General features: G+C 47.8%; 1 protein-coding gene across 2 annotated transcripts in view; it reads left to right on the top strand.

The window, feature by feature from the left end:
* Positions 1 to 9,058: 9,058 nt before the first annotated feature.
* Positions 9,059 to 16,241, top strand: part of PRKCB (protein kinase C, beta) — a 281,444-nt gene continuing 274,261 nt past the window's right edge. Inside the window, exons 1-2 of one of the 2 annotated variants that reach the window (XM_004692061.2) lie at positions 9,059 to 9,421; positions 10,455 to 10,486. In XM_004692061.2, the coding sequence (XP_004692118.1) occupies positions 9,249 to 9,421; positions 10,455 to 10,486 (205 nt within the window). In that variant the 5' untranslated portion in view covers positions 9,059 to 9,248. The remainder of the gene's footprint in view (positions 9,422 to 10,454; positions 10,487 to 16,241) is intronic. The other variant, XM_004692060.2, reaches the window with a different exon arrangement.

Here is a 16,241-nt window from a genome sequence, read left to right as displayed (position 1 = left end):
TAGACCGTACTGCATATGTTATATTGCAACACAGTGAATATATATATATATTTAAGATTTATTTATTTATGCTTACAGAACTGGGGCATAGGTCAGAGGTGTGGTGGGCAGAACAGGCAGATTGACGAAGTACATTGCCGAGGGGGGCAGCGGGCGGGGTCAGAAGAGGTCTGCCACACCATGTGGGTCAGCTCCCTGGTGCGGGGATTGAACTTGTGCTGCAGTGGCTTTGGGGAGCTTCCTAATGCGGTGCTTTAACCCATTGCACCACCAGGGAGAGCCCAGTGAATATATTTTTTAAAGGAGGTCAGTGGTTATGTTTTCTGGTAGAGTTTTCCTGTACAAAAGAGACCCACTCTTACCTGCCATGAATCTGTCTCCAGGCAATGTGGTAAATAGAAACAGCTGTGGTTAAACCTGGGCTTTGGAGTTGGAAGACCCCAGTTGAAGTCTTAGTACTTCCCCTAAGGTGGAGCCTTGGAAAACTTACACATGCTCTTGGTAACTTAGTCTTCTCCTCTAGAGGAAAACTGACGTATTAGCTCAGGTCCTGTGTTGATCACAGGATCTGGTTTAGTATTAGTGTGCAATCTTTAATTTCCCCCATTTAACTCTTTTATTCTGGTAAAATGTACATGGCAGAAATGTTACCATTTTAACCCCTATTTTTTGTATGCAGGAGGACTGGGGCATAGGCCAGAGGTACAGGGGGTGAGAAGATTTACCAGAGACAGAGTGGGGAGCAGAACAGGCAGAGAGACTGAAATACACTGCCGAGGGGAGCAGCAGGTGAGACAGGCAAGGCCTTCTGCACCACATGGGTCAGCTCCCTGGCCAGGCATCAAACTCAGGCCATAGCAGTGATAACACTGAGATAGCCCCAGGGCACCAGGGAGGCCTTTGCCCCATTCCCTTCACATTGCTGTAACACCTTCACCACCATCCAGCTGCAGAAAGTTCTCTTCTGCCCTAGTTGAAACTCTGTTAACCCATCACCCCTCCTCCCACCTGCAATTTCTTATGGTGGTAAAGGAAACATAAAATTCACTATCTGAACCATTTGAAGTGTGTTTAGCACTTTCATGTCATTGTCTAACCCTTACCACTCTCTCCAGAGCGCGTATTTTGCAAAACTAGAATGCCATGAGACAAACCTCCCCACTCTCCCTGCCGGCAGCCTCCTGTTTTCTGTCTCTGCTTTTGCGACTCCCTACCTCATTTAAGTGGGATCAGTTACATGATCACAGCATTTGGCCTTTCGCAACTGGTTGACTTCCTTTAGCATAATGTTGTCAAAGTTCATCCCTGTTGTAACAAGTCAGGATTTTCTTCCTTTTTAAGGGTGAAACTATTTCATTGTATGTATAAGCTACATTGTATGATCCACTGTTCAGTCGATGGTGGCTTGGGTTGTTTCCACATTTTGGTCACTGTGAAGTAGGTCATATAAACCATGGTGTACAAAATATCTCTTCCAGATCCTGCTTCTACTCTCCTTTCACTTTCAATCTATGACTTTGAATCTAAATGGATTCTGTTGTAGACAGTGTATTGTTGGATTATGTATTTTTGAAACAAGTTTACGAATCTCTGTTTTTGGATTAGAGAGTTTACTGAAATTCTATTTAAAGTCATTATGGACAAGGAGAGACTTACTTTTGATATTTTGTTACTTGTTTCCTGCATGGCATTTAGCTTTTATTTTGGTTCTTCATTTCCTGCATTACTGTCTTCCTTTGTGTTGAGCTGATTTTTGTAGAAAAACATTTTAATTCACTTCTCATTTCCTTTTCTGTATACACTATAATTTTTTTTCTTTGTGGTTACTATGGGGATTACATTTATTATCCTAAAGTTTTAACGTTCTTAGTTGAAAATTTTACTAGGTTAACTTCAATAATATAAAACACTGTGTTTGGGCCTCCCTGGTGGTGAAAGGGGTTAAGTCGCAGCATTATGAAGCCCACTGCAGCCACTGTACCAAGAGTCCTACCCCCCCCACCCCACGGAGCTGACCCACAAGGCACGGCAGACCTCTCCTGTCTCATCTGCTGTTCCCCTCAGCAGTGGATTTCAGTCGATCTGTCCTTTTCCCCACTGTGTCTCTGCTGACTCCTCTTACTCCTTCCCACCACCCTACACCTCTGGCCTACATCCCAGATCTTAAATGCATAAATAAGTAAGGCTTAAAAAAAATAACACTGTGCTTATACACTATTCTGTCCTTGCCTTTCAGTTATTAAATCACAAAGTGGTGTCTTTATATGTGGAGTCTATAAACACTAACAATTTTTTTTTTGTGATGAGCTAGTCTTATGTAGAAAACATATCATGCAGAAAATTATGTAGAAAGCAAAACATGGAGTTACTAGATTATAGATTATTTTTGTAAGAAACATAATAGTCTCTTAATCACGTAAAAAACGAGAGGAGTTATGCACCATTTCTGTGATAGCAATATATGTGTTTAAAGATTTATTTATTTGTGCATATAGACTGAGGGTACAGGCCAGAGGTGCAGGGGCGGTGAGAGGATTCATCAGAGACAGAGTGGGGAGCGGAACAGGCAGACTAAAGAAGTACCTGCTGAGGGGAGCAGCGGGTGGGTCAGGAGAGGTCTGCTGAGCATGTGGGTCAGCTCCCTGCACCATATGGGTCAGCTCCCTCCCTCCTGGTGAAGTGGCTGCTGCTAGCTTGTAGTGCAGTGCTTTAACCCATTGTACCACCAGGGAGGGCCTGATAACAATATTTTTTATAATTGTCCACATATTTACCTTTCCTGATACCTTTATTTTCAGATGATTCTGTGTTACTGCCCAGTTTGCTTTCATTGCAGCCAGTATGAAATCCTTCTAGCATTTTTTGCAGGGCAGGCTTAGTAGTAAAAAATGTCCCTAAACTTTTGTAAATCTAGGAGTGTCTTATAATTTGAAGGACAGTTTTGCTGGTTATTGGATTTTTGACTGATAATCTTCCTGCCTTCCTTCCTCCTTCCTTTTCCTCTTTCCTTTCTCTTTCCCTTCCTTATTCCACTACCCCCGCCCTCTTTTCCTTTTGTTTGTTCACTGCCCTCTGGGTTCCAAAGTTTCTAATGAGAAATCTGCTGATAACCTTAATGAGGATCACTTGTATTAAGTTGCTTCTTTTACGGCTTTCAAGAGTCCTTTTTCTCTTTGACAGTTGATTATGTTTCTCAGGTGATTCTCTTTGAGTTTATCCAACTTAGAGTCTTTGAGCTCTTCTCTGTTTACATTCATGTCTTTCATCAAGTGGGGATTTGGGGTCATTGTTTCTTTAGATAATATTTCCTCCCTTACTGTCTTGCTTCTCAATCTAGGATTCCCACAGCATGTTCATTGATGTATTTGATGGTGTCCAACTGACCCTTTATATTCAATTCACTTTTTCTTTCTGTTCTTCCACAATTTCAATCCGGTCTTCAAGTTCATTGGTTCTTTCTTCTGTCTGCTCAGCTGTATTTGAATCCCTCTAGTGAATTTTTTTAATCTCAGTTATTGAAATTTTCAGCTTTAGCGTTTCATTTTGGTCTCCAAGGTTTGCATCTCTTTCTTGACATTTCCATTTAGTTCATACGTCTTTTCCTTAGCGTCAAGAATGGTTGCTTTACAGTCATTGTCTAATAGGTTCTCCATGTAGATTTCCAAAGGAACAGGTTCTGTTAGTTTATTTTTCCTTTTGAATGGGCAGATATACTTTACAGTTTCTTAATATTGGCTTTTAATTATTATTATTGGTAGTTTTAGAGTGATCTTGAAGTTGCTTAACTTTATCAAATTTTTGTTTTCTTATATCACAGATGGAAATTGTTACATTTTACTAATTCAACAAATATCCTTGACCACCTTCTCTCTGGTTCCCTAATTTTGGATGATTTTTTTTTTCTTTATTGAGATGTGAAGTCTCCTCTTGAACTTGTATGCTGTGACTGTTTAACCAACAACACAGGTCAGAAATGACACAGTGTCAGTTTCCAGATCACACTTTAAGCAAATTTCATCTTCTACTTCCTGTCTTTTGGGGCATTCACTCTGGGAATTCAACCCCCATGGTATGAGGAAGCTTGACTTCAGGTGGAGAGGTCCTCGTAAAGAGGAACCAAGGCTCTTGGCTCAAAGCCCTGGGTGAGATCTCAACTGACAGTCAGCACTAATTTAGCAGCCTAGTGAGTAAGCATCTTCAAAGCAGAGCCATCAGCCTCCAGTCAAGCCACCACTGCTGGTGCCACAAAGAGTAGAGATGAATTTTATTGTAATATCCACTTATTTTTATTAATACACATAATATTATTTAATCTATATTTTAGAAAGAGCACTTCCCTCCCCCCAATACAATGTGAGCCTTATATCAAATTTTACATATTACAGTAGCTATTTAAAAAAAAGTGAAAACCACAATGGATTATGAAGGTGGAGTATGGGTGTTTGGGTGGTGGGTGTACTGTGGTAATTATACCTGAAGGAGGGGATCCTATACTTCTAAAACACAAGCAACAATGTAAACCAATGTTACCTCAAAAAAAAAAAGATTAAAAAGAGATGATAAAAAAAAACAGTTCCGACATTAAAAGAAGTATGTAAGAACAGGTGAAATTACTTTCAGAGCGATGTTTAATTTAAGCACACTACCTAGAAAATATAATTTTAACATGCAGTGACAATAAATATTACAGGATACTTTACATTCTTTTCCCCTTCTTTTTTAAAGATTTTTTTATTTATGCATATAGAATTGGGGTCTAGGCCAGAGGTGCAGGGGTGGTGAGAGGATTCACCAGAGACAGTGGGGAGCAGAATAGGTAGAATGACGGAGCGCACTGCTGAGAGGAGCAGCGGGCAGGTCAGGAGAGGTCTGCCGTGCCATGTGGGTCACCTCCGGGGCTGGAGATTGAACTTACATGGAAGAGGCTGGCTTGTAGTGCTACATTTTAACCCATTATTCCACTAGGAAGGGTCTACATTCTTTTTCACACTACTTGATATTTTAGGGTGCATTTTGCACTTGAAACTACGTCTCAGTTCAAACTTATTACATTCCAACTCCTCAGTAATCACACATGGCTTGGGCCTACTACGCAGAACAGTGTAGTCTTGCAAGGAAAGCTTTTTTTGGAAGGTGAACTGCCACATCCTTGTCTGTGTTTTACATAGGAAGAAAATGAGACATGGAAGGAAGAAGTGACTTCCCCAGGGTTAAGCACTGTAATAGGTTGATTGTTGGCACCTTAAAAAGATAGGTTCATGTTGTAATTCTTGGAATTTATGAATGCTCTCTTAGAAGAAGTCTGCAGATGTCTTTGAATTAAGGGTCTTGTGATGAGATCACCCCAGATTATCTGGTGAGCCCTAAAGCCAATCAGTAGTGTCCTTGTAAGAGATACACTGAGGATATGAAATAGAGAGAAGAGAAAACAGACACACACAGAGAAGCTGATGTGAACACAGAGGCAGTGATGGGAGTGATGAGGCCACAAGCTAAGAAATGCCAGCAGCCACCAGAATTTGGAAGAGGCAAACAAGGATTCTTCTTTAAAGTCTCTAGAGGGAGTAGAACCCTAGACTTGGTTACCCTGACTTCAGTCTTCTGGCCTCAGAATTTGAAAGAATACATTGCTGTTACCTCTAGCCATTTGGGGTTGTGATAATTTGCTGTAGAAGCCATAAGGAAGCAATGTAAAGAGGAACTTTGAAAGCTGGACTTAAGAGACCTCTCAATCTGAACAACATGCCTCCTCAACGCCTCATTACTTTATAAGCAGTGGCCAGTGGGGCCCTTGGGGGTTCTGGTGACTAGTGGGGTCTAGCCTGTAGGGTTCACTGCCCTTTAGCTTCGTGTGGCCACTTGTCTTTATCTTTTGCCTCATCTACTCAATTGATATCAGTTATGCCCTTTCTCCCCAACAATCTATTTCCCACAGCCTACACAGGTAATAAAAAACAGACAAACAAACAAAACTTCAGTCACATCAGCTCACTTCTTCCTTCTCTGTTCCCCACCTTCCAACGGCTTCCATTCACTGGAGTGAAATTCAGACTCCTTGCCTGGTCTATAAGGAGCCCTGCTGTCTCAACAACCTGTCTTGTTCCTGCGCTCTCTTCTGTCTCACTCCAGTCACAGAGGCCACCTTCCTGCTTCTCCACCATGCTGTGCACCTTCCAGGTCCTTTGTAAGGAAAACTTGCTGCTTCTCCTCTTCATTCTTCACACTTTCCTACTCTCAGATGACCCTGTGGTTCACCCCTTCATTTCACTTTGCTTTGATGTCCCCATATCACCAAGATTTCTCCATCACTGTCACTCTTCGTTCTTTACCATGCTTTATTTTCTTCTTTATAGCCACCTGGTGTAGCTCTGTTAATTTATAAGATTATTGTCCTCCTTCCCCATTAGACTCTAAGCTCCATGAAAGCGGGGCCTTTTATCTGTTTTATTTAAAAATGTGTGGAACAGCACACAGCAGGTCCTCAATAAGTTCATTGTTGCATGAATGAACAAATGTCTGAAGGAGTGGAGGGAGCCAGCATCCATGTAGCCAACTCTTTTTATCTTATAGAAGTCAGAAGCTGGAGATTTAAGTAAAATTTTACCAAATGCGAGCCCGAAAATTCTCTGTACTGACAGAAAACAAAACAAAACAAAACAAAACAAAACACACAGGTGTATCCAAGGAGCAGCAGTTTGAACCCCCCTACTGTATAGGGATCTGGGTCCCATGGGAACTGTGTTCCCCATTTTCAGAAGATGTGGCCCCACCGGGAAAGGAGTGACTCTTTGGCATCCACCAGCCTTGCATCTCCAGGCCCAGACCCGGTGAGGTAGTTTGTTGTTACAGACCAGAGTCAGTCAGGGCACTTGGTTCAAAAGGCAGGATGTGGGTTGCTGGCTTCCAGCTCGTTGTTCAAAGGAAATCTATTGCAGCAGCAGTGTCTCTTGTCTCTTGGGATGTTTTCCCAAGCCTCTCTGGGAGGTGATGGGGCCTCTAAGAGGACTAATAATAGACAGGCACGTCCAGTTTCCCAAACATGTCCACCTTAAAAGTGAATGCTATTTTTTCCTAGTTACCTTTGGATCACTATGCAGGGGAGGGACAGTCTATAATTACAGCCATCAAGCCCCACATGCTACCTGATAACAAACAAGCCACCTAACTTCTACTTCGCAGCCTCCAGCCAAAGTCTTCATGGTGGCACCTGAGTTTAGGCAGATGTTCTGTGAGGCTGGTTCTGCCCCACCTTGCATCCCTTTACTTCGTTCTCACCTGAGAGTGTTGTAGGTAGGCCTAGCTGCCATTCAGCATATCTTAGTCACTCTGAGCTTCACTGTCTTTGTCTTCCTTGAAGGTTAACAACGGGCTGACACAGGCTTGTTGGGAGAAGTAAATGAGACAGCAAGGACCTGACACCCCTCTGGTACCTGCTGCTTATTATTATACTTGCCGGACATGGTGGAGGGGAGGGGTACAGTTCTTTAACTTTTCATTCACTCACTTGTTTACCCAATAACTCACTCCCAGGGCCTGGGCCTGGGGGTGCAAGTCTGGTGGATGCCAAAGAATTACTCCTTTCCCTGTGAGGCCACATCTTCTGAAAATGGGGAACACAGGTCAGGTCCCACAGGTCCCAGATCCCTATACAGCAGGGGGTTCAAACTGCTGCTCCTTGGCTACACCTGTGTGTTTTGTTTTCAGTCAGTATAGAGAATTCTTGGGCTCATGTTTGGTAAAATTTTACCTAAATCTCCAGATTCTGGCTTCTCTAAGATAAAAAGAGTTGGCTACATGGGTCCTGGCTCCCTCCATTCCTTCAGACATTTGTTCACTCATGCAGCTTGTTTATTCACATATTCAACCAATGCTCACTGAACCCTTAGGTGGGTCTGGCACAGAGCTTGGTCTGGTCGAACAATGGTGAGCAAAGCTTAACCCTAGTGATGGAGTCTCTGGTCTGTGGTGCTGCTTCCAGAGACAGGGGCGTGGTGGGGGGGTGCTCAGATGCTTGTGTGGACAGGGCCCCATGTCCCTAGACTCATTTGTCCAAGCAAGTATTACTCATTGGATTGCCTTCCATTCCTCAGGTTCCAGACAGGAGGGAGGTAGTGTTGGGTATTAGTGCCTTTATCTAACCTCTTCAGCCTTCCTTAATTTCCCATCTTAACAAACTAGAAAAAAGATCTCACATACACATATTCTAGGCTGGTGACAGCACCCAGAGAGTTTTATACATGGGTATCTCTTGCTATTCAAACTATTCAAACTCAGAAGCCAGATAAGCTGTTTTTTTTTTTTTTAAATAATGTGCAAAGATAAACACAATTTGCAAGATGTGTCTGGAATGAATGACAGCTGAGGAAATAACGACCTATTACAACCTCCCTACTTTCTAATTAGCCTCATCTTACCGTCCAGGAAACCAAGTCTCTGACGGTCTAGACAGGAGGTAGGAAGTTCTATTCTAAATGGTGAGGCCAGCAAAACCAAGACTTGTCCTTGTGAAGGAGTTAGAGGTATATGTAAAATATAGATTCATCCTGCACCTCTGCAGTACGTGTGTGCGTATGTGTGTAAGTGTGTGGAGCCACAGGCCTTTCCAAATGAGTGACAGCGGAAGCCCATCCCTTCAGAAGACACACGCAGAATGACCAATGGGATAGAGGGGGTGGATGGGTACCGGTCTCTGCAGAGGACCGCGTGGATTCGTTGCGTCCCACCCTTTCCACCCCCACCTCCCGGTCCCCGTTGGTCCTTCCACCCTCGTTTTCCCTGGGGCGCACCCCAGGGGCTCATCTCTTTAATGCGACCCCGGACTGAAGACGGGGAGGGGAGTGAGCCTCAGGTCTGAGGACCGCAGACTGCGATCCCCGCGCCGCAGCGCTGCGGCTGGGAACACTTAGCTGGGAGACCGGCAGCCTCGGGGTGCCAATATGTAAAGCAGCTGGCGGCGCTGGGCGGGGCCTGAGCGCGATGCAAATAAGGGAGGCGGGGCCTCCCCGGGGCTCCGCCTCCCACCCCCGCAGCTGGGGCCAGCGGTGCCAAGCGCAGCTGGACAAGCCGCGGCAGCTGGGCGAGTGACAGCCCCAGCTCGCGCGCCGCGGCCGCTAGAGCCGGCGCAGGGGAAGCGCCCGCGGCCCCGGGCGGCAGCAGCGGCCGCCTCCTCCCGCGCCTCCTGGGCCCGCAGCCCGCGGTCCGCGGCCCCGGGGCCGGCACCTCTCGGGCTCCCGCTCCCCGCGCGCAAGATGGCTGACCCGGCTGCGGGGCCGCCGCCGAACGAGGGCGAAGAGAGCACGGTGCGCTTCGCCCGCAAAGGCGCCCTCCGGCAGAAGAACGTGCACGAGGTGAAGAACCACAAATTCACCGCCCGCTTCTTCAAGCAGCCCACCTTCTGCAGCCACTGCACCGACTTCATCTGGTGAGAGCGCGCCGCGCAGGGCACCTTCCCGGGACCCCGAGGGCTGCGCCGCGCGCGGGGAGCCCTTCTCCGCACCCCCGAGGGAGAAGAAGCCCCGCCGACCCACTACGTTCTCCGGCTCCTCGCCCGGGTTCCTTCTGCCCCAGACTCCCTGGCGGACAGCGCTGAGGGTTCCCTGTACCCCGGCCCCAGACGGGCGACCGCCTGGCGCCTCCAGTCCCCTCTTCCTTCCAGCCGCCTCCGGAGCGCCCAGGGGCAGCCCCGCGGGCGCCTTTCCTCCACCTGGCTGGGAGCGCGGGGTGTCTGTGCCTCCCGGGAGGGCAGCGCCTCCAGGGCCCCCTCACCCGGGTTTCCCTCTCTCTCCGCCTCCTTCCGGGGTCGGGGCGCCTTCACCTCCTTCCCCGCTTTCCCGGGGGCAGCGCTCAGGGTGTCCTCTCGGCGTCTGCGGGCCGGGGGCGTCCTTGCCTCCTTTTCCGTGTCGGGGGCGGTAGCGGGAAAAACCTTCGTGTTCTCTTTTTGCGCTTCCTTGAGGGTCTGGGCTCCCCTCTGCACGCCTCAGTCTGCCCCCTCACATCCCTGCGGGCACCCTTCTCCCCCGCCCCCACCCGCTCCCTCCAAGTGCAGGGACTCGGCTCAGCCTTCCTAGCCCCCCAGGGAACTTCACCGCCGCGGGGTCTCTCTCATCTGCCTTCCGGCTGCATCTTTATCCTTCCCTTTCTGCGAGGGGACTCGGGCATCCCAGTGGGTAGATCTCCCGCCTGCCCTCCGCCCCCACCACTCCCACGACAACGCTCCCCCCACCTCGCCACCTGGTGGTCGCGGCCTCCTCGATCTGCCTTCTGAGGGGAGATAGGGGTTACCGCCGAGCTCCCCACTTCTACCCCCTCCCCCTCTGGCGGAAGACTCGGGCACCCGCCTGTGGCAGGGAGGTTGCACCTGGGGTTAAAGGGGCGGGGGTGGGGGGGCGACTCTAAGGAACTAGCTGGTGGCTGGGCCCCTCCGGCTGCCTGACGCCCTCCTTCTGCCTTTGCAGGGGCTTCGGAAAGCAAGGATTCCAGTGCCAAGGTAGGCTGTGGGGCTCTGGGGATGGAGTGTGGGAAGAGATGGTGAAAAAGACTTTCTGGAAGTCTCTGAGTTAGGCAGAGAGAAGGAAGTCAGCCTGTCAGGGTGACCTCCCAGGCTAGGAATTCATCACCACAGAAGGGGCCTTTTAAGGTGTATGTGTGCAGGCCAGGGTCCTTCCTCCTGGAGGGCCCCTGCAGCCCTGAGGCCCCATATACCAGGAGTGGTCCGCCCTCCCAGCACCAAACAGCAAGCGAGGGCAAGCGTGGTCTCCAGAACCTGCCCAGTGCTGCTTCTGGGGGCGGTGTCTCCAGGAGCCCCTTCTCAGAGGACATTCTCAACTGCCACCCCCCAACCCCCTCAGGCCACGTCTGCAGCTCTGTCTTTCCCCCAGCCTGACAGGGGTCTCCACAGGTGGTTGCTGGCTGGAAAGATGGCGCATGCCCTAGAAGGCGGCGGTGGTTATCCCCAGGGCCTTCTGGCTTGTTGGAAGACTGTCCTGGTGGGGTGCCTCTCAGGTCCTGATTTAAACCACTCGTTCTGCTGGCTGGTTACAGGAAGGGCTCCAGGGACTGGTCGGGGGTTCTTGCATCTGGTTTGAAATCCTTGACCTTCACCAGGGATGCCCAACCTGAGGCCGAGACTTCATCATGCACCAGGTGGCCTCGGCTATCTCTGGTCGCAAACTGGCTCGGGGCGGGGACAAATAACCCATATAGCCCTTATGGTGGCTTCAACGTTTTTTGAATTGGGCATCAACATTGTCGAACAAGGAGCCTTCACGTACACCTCTGAATTTCCAGCTTCAGCTTTGCTGCAAATCGGTCCCATGCTCTGGTCAGAGTCATGTTTGGAACTGAGAGCAGCTGTTTACATAGGACAGTCACTTTTATCTCAGTTTATCCCAAACGGGGAGGCCTGCTTCACCCATTCCTGGCCCCGGTGGGCATTTGAGTTTAGTTTTCCTTTCAATTTTAGGCCAGGCCTGGTTGACTTTGCTCAGAAACATCACATTTCCGACTTGTGTTTGAGGGGCAAGTTGACCACCCTAGTGAGCTGAGTTTAGAGTAGGAAAACAAAGCGTTTCAGCGTGAAGGAGTCTGAGTGATGACTTAGCATCGACTGACGGTTTTTGTAGCACCTCCACTTCCAGGGAAAGGTAAAGTGATCCCTGGTGAGCGTGGGTGGCCTTGTCAGTGCTGCAGAATGCTCCTGCTGCCACCACTGTCTTCTGAGACTCCTGCACCCTCTCACCTGAGGCCTGGGGCTGCCCGGGCTCTGCCAGTGTGCCTGATGGGCCCACCCGGCCTCTCCTATCCAAATTTAGAGCCCCAGTTCCATGCACTGCCCTGGAGGACTCCCCACATTCCTGTAAGTGGTAACATCCTAAAACCTGACTCAAATAGTTACACTGTTTTCTAGAACTTTATCTGACCTCTCAGAAAGAGTTCCAGTTGGTGCTGGAGTGGAATGTGTAGCTGATCTTTGAGGTGGCCTTTCTTTCCATGAATTGTGTCTGTCTTTGTTTTATGCGGAGGTCAGGGTGAGTTTTGATCATTTTCTCTCCTATCCACCTGTTGTCTGTTAAGAGGATGGGGCATTTCATTTGGAAGTGTGCAGGTGATGACCCATCTGAAGCAAGCGATCCCTTTTTTTCAAAGCTTAGAAAATGATCGGAATTTTCTGGTGGAGGAAAGTAAAGCAGAATTTAGGTGTGCAATGGGATGTGGCCTTTTTAGAGGTTATGTGTGTTTCCTTAGAAAACGATCTTTCTTCTCCTTGCCCTAGAGGTAGTGTAGAGTGGGGTCCTGTGCTCCGGTGGCTCTGGGTCTTTCCAGCAATGTCACTTAGCCGCTCTGTGTCTCAGGTTGCTGATCTGTGGAGTGGTCTAGGAACAGTGCACGTCGCTAGAGTACATTGACTGCTCACAGCTGCTGCCATCTATTAGATGCTTGGACCAGAGTGTGGCATTGGCAAGCCTACTGGTGCCACACTCAGACACCACCAGCTCTTAGTATTTCCCCCCAGCCCCCGCGGGTGGCATCTGGTGTGAGAGAAAGACGGGCTGTGGGGTTGCTTAGTGGTGGTGCTGCCTGCCAGGTGAGTCAGGTTTTAGCTGTGACACTGGTCACTGTGTGCCACTGTGTTGGCAGTTGGGCACAGGATGGGATGGGGCAGATTGGCAGCCTCTAACATAGAGAGGCTTATGATGGAGGGAGCAGGTCATCCTCAGATATGCTCAGAGTGATTTGGGACTGATTTTGGAACCCCAGAGAAATCCCTTATCTGGGCAGCTTGAGAACTCATTTCCTCTGAATCTTATGAAAACAGGACACAGATTTTGGACAACATATTTAGGCCTTTACTTTCTCATCTAAGTCAGAGCACAGAGGCCATGGCCTTGGGTTCCCTTCGGTTTTTCGGTTCCATTACCCCAGGATCAACGTGACCTTGTGATCTGAGAAGGATGCTAAGCCAGCTACTGCACCTTTATATTTGCCAGTGGGAAGGCGGGAAGGATAAAGGTTGGCAAAGGACACTCACGCGCCATCACTGATGGGTTTGTTGCGACTTTTGTGCCAGCCTGTGCTAGCTGACGCTGAAGCCCACACCCACCCTCGCTGCATGGCAATGTGGGGCAGGGTAGTGCTCACTCGAGCCACGTGCCAGCTAAAAGCTGAAGTGCAGGCTCCAGGCCACAGTCATGCAGGAAGAGGGTGTGGTCTTCCATTATTGGGCAGGGGCAGTTAGGTGGTCTTCAGGCAGGGGAGGCGCTGAGCGCCATGGCTGTCCTGCTGTCATGGAGGGTGGGGATGCTGTCTCGGCTGAGAGTGAAAAGATGGAAAGTCCATAAGGGGTGGGAGTACCGGTTTCTGTGTGCTCAGCAGAGCATGAGGATGGAGGGTCTTTCTTTGGTGTGCTAGAGGACAAAAGCCTGACTCCCACATGGCTCCCCATTCTCTCTAAACCCAACCTCTGTGTGGGTAGTTTCGGACTGTGTCTGCTGACGAGAATCCCTGTTCTGAAAGGCCTCCATTCTGGATCAGCTTGAGGCTGCCTCCGTTCAGCAAGCAGACTTCCCTCTAGCATTCTCCAGAGGAGCCTAGAACCTTCATTTGTGACTTCATGTAATTAAGACAAGTCTTTGGGTAGAATTAGACTCTTTTTTTTAAAGATTTATTTATTTATGCATACAAAATTGGGGTACAGGCTAGCGGTGTAGGGATGGTGAGAGGATTCACCAGAGACAGAGTGGGGAGCAAAACAGGCCGGCTGATGAAGTACACTGCTGAGGGGAACAGTGGGTGGGCAGGAGAGGTCTGCCGTGCTATGCGGGTCAGCTCTCTGGCGGGGATCAAACTCGTGCTGAAGCAGCTTTAGTTTCTCAGTGCTGTGCTTTAACCCACTACGTCCCCAGGGAGGGCCTGGAATTAGACTCTTAGCCCAGGAAGCTTTGGCAGTTGGGCAGAGAGAAAAACTTTTGAATATATTTTTTAAAGATTTATTTATTTATGCATACAGAACTGGGGTACAAGCCAGAGGTGCAGGGGCAGTGAGAGGATTCACCAGAGACAGAGTGGGGAGCAGGAACAGGCTGGCTGATGAAGTACACTGCTGAGGGGAACAGTGGGTGGGCAGGAGAGGTCTGCCGTGCTATGCGGGTCAGCTCTCTGGCGGGGATCAAACTCGTGCTGAAGCAGCTTTAGTTTCTCAGTGCTGTGCTTTAACCCGCTACGTCCCCAGGGAGGGCCTGGAATTAGACTCTTAGCCCAGGAAGCTTTGGCAGTTGGGCAGAGAGAAAAACTTTTGAATATATTTTTTAAAGATTTATTTATTTATTCATACAGAACTGGGGTACAAGCCAGAGGTGCAGGGGCAGTGAGAGGATTCACCAGAGACAGAGTGGGGAGCAGAACAGGCAGATCGAGGAAGTACACTGCTGAGGGGAGCAGCAGGTGGGTCAGGAGAGGTCTGCCGCGCCATGTGGTCACCTCCAGGGCAAGGGGGTATCGAACTCATGCAGAAGTGGCTTTAGCTTCTCGGTGCTGTGCTTTAACCTGCTGCGCCACCAGGGAGGGCCGGGCCCTGATTTTTTTAATAAAGGAAGTCACTTCATTGAAAACAGGGAGACAGTGATGATCAGAACTTGAAGCGTGAGGCTGGAGTCAGGTAGAGCTGGCTTTGAACTGCTCATCTGTGACCTACTCACTGTGTGACCTTGGGCAAACCAGCCACCTTTAGTCGCCTCAGTTTTCTTGTCTGTAAAATGGAGCTAATGGTGCCTTATTAGGTTAAGGTCAGAAGTAGTCAGGGGGTGCAGGAGAAGTGGCTGTGTGAGTTTCAGTGAGTCCACGTGTGATGATCATTATTGATGAGCAGCAGGAAATTGCGTTGAAGTGGGCATTCAGTCTGGAACTTATTAAGTGACTATGCCTCTTTTGTGTGTTTAGATAGGTTTTCTTCTCAGTCTGTTTCTTCCTAGGCTGGGGTAACACCAGTGAGAGAGCAGCTTAGTATCTGGACTCAGAGAACCAGGCTTCAGTTTTTCTTTCTCACCCTTTTCCCTCATGAGAAAGATCTAAACTTGCTTTGGACTTGAGAAAAACCCCATTGTGCTAATGTTCTGAGCAGCTAACATAGATGATTAATTGATGACTATAATGAGTAAACCAGTTCTTTCCTGTGTTGAGCAGAAACATGTTTTTAACTTTTTCATTGAAACTCTGAATACTGCATGGACCACCATGGTGGTTTTCATCAATGTCGACACTGCAGAATACAAATTTATTTTAATCTGTAGATAATACATATAGGTTAGAATATGCCTTAAAAAAAAAACAACAATCAAAGATGACTCACAGGTTGATTTAGCTGTTGGCCTCATTTTCCCCACAAAATTATAATGTGGTATCTTGTACTTTGGTTGAACTTTCTCTGTAAAATCCCAAGTAGAGGGTCTTTTACTTTTTCTCTTTTTCCTTTGCTGCAATCACTGAGTCAGGCTGCAAGTTCTAGGTTTAACACTGATTACTCCATTTCCTTTCCTTCCCAGAAGCAGGCCCCCAAGGCCTGTGAGTGAAACTTACTTACCCTTTGGCTCTTTCTGAACATGCCTTGGGGTTTTTCTCTGTGGATCAAAGGCAGAGACTTTTTGAATTTGTGTTTGATGGTTTGACTTTTTTATTTTTTCTTCTGAAGTGGGATTTCAGCCCCAAAGTCCCAACTGACATAACAATCTCTATATGGGTTAACTTAGGTCTTAAAAAGGTGGGCTGTTTTGTTGGAGAGGCAGTAGCAAATTCATTTTTGGCTGCAGAGGATTCAGGAAAAGCTTGAAGCTTTGTCACTGGGCAACAGAATACCTTTTTAAGTAAATATGGAAAATATGACCTTTGAAAATCTAGTTGATATGATACACAGGTTCTTAGAAACTAATTTAAAAATATAGTCTTTCCAACTGAAATGGAAAAAGGCACAAAATGATACACTATTAATGTTATTAATTTAAAAAATGTAGTAAACCAGGTAGTAGATCTTTCTTGCCTGAACTAGAAAAAAAACAAAACAAAACAGTATTTCCATATACTAGGGATACTGCAGGTACTGCCTAGTCAGAGTTACAGTGTGTCTGTGGTGCATTTTGTTTATGAAGGAAAAGATGTAAGAGAAGGAAATTGGTCAAAAAGCAGTGAAATAGTTAATAATTTATAGAGATTCTCTTTCTCATCTCTGTTTCCTTTGCCTGTCTCTTTTGTCT

This window comes from Condylura cristata, unplaced genomic scaffold (assembly GCF_000260355.1).
Source record: "Condylura cristata isolate star-nosed mole 26May11 unplaced genomic scaffold, ConCri1.0 scaffold00032, whole genome shotgun sequence".
In the NCBI taxonomy this organism is placed as follows: domain Eukaryota; kingdom Metazoa; phylum Chordata; class Mammalia; order Eulipotyphla; family Talpidae; genus Condylura; species Condylura cristata.
Note: the sequence above shows the minus strand (reverse complement) of the source record. Positions and strands in the feature narration are given on the sequence as shown.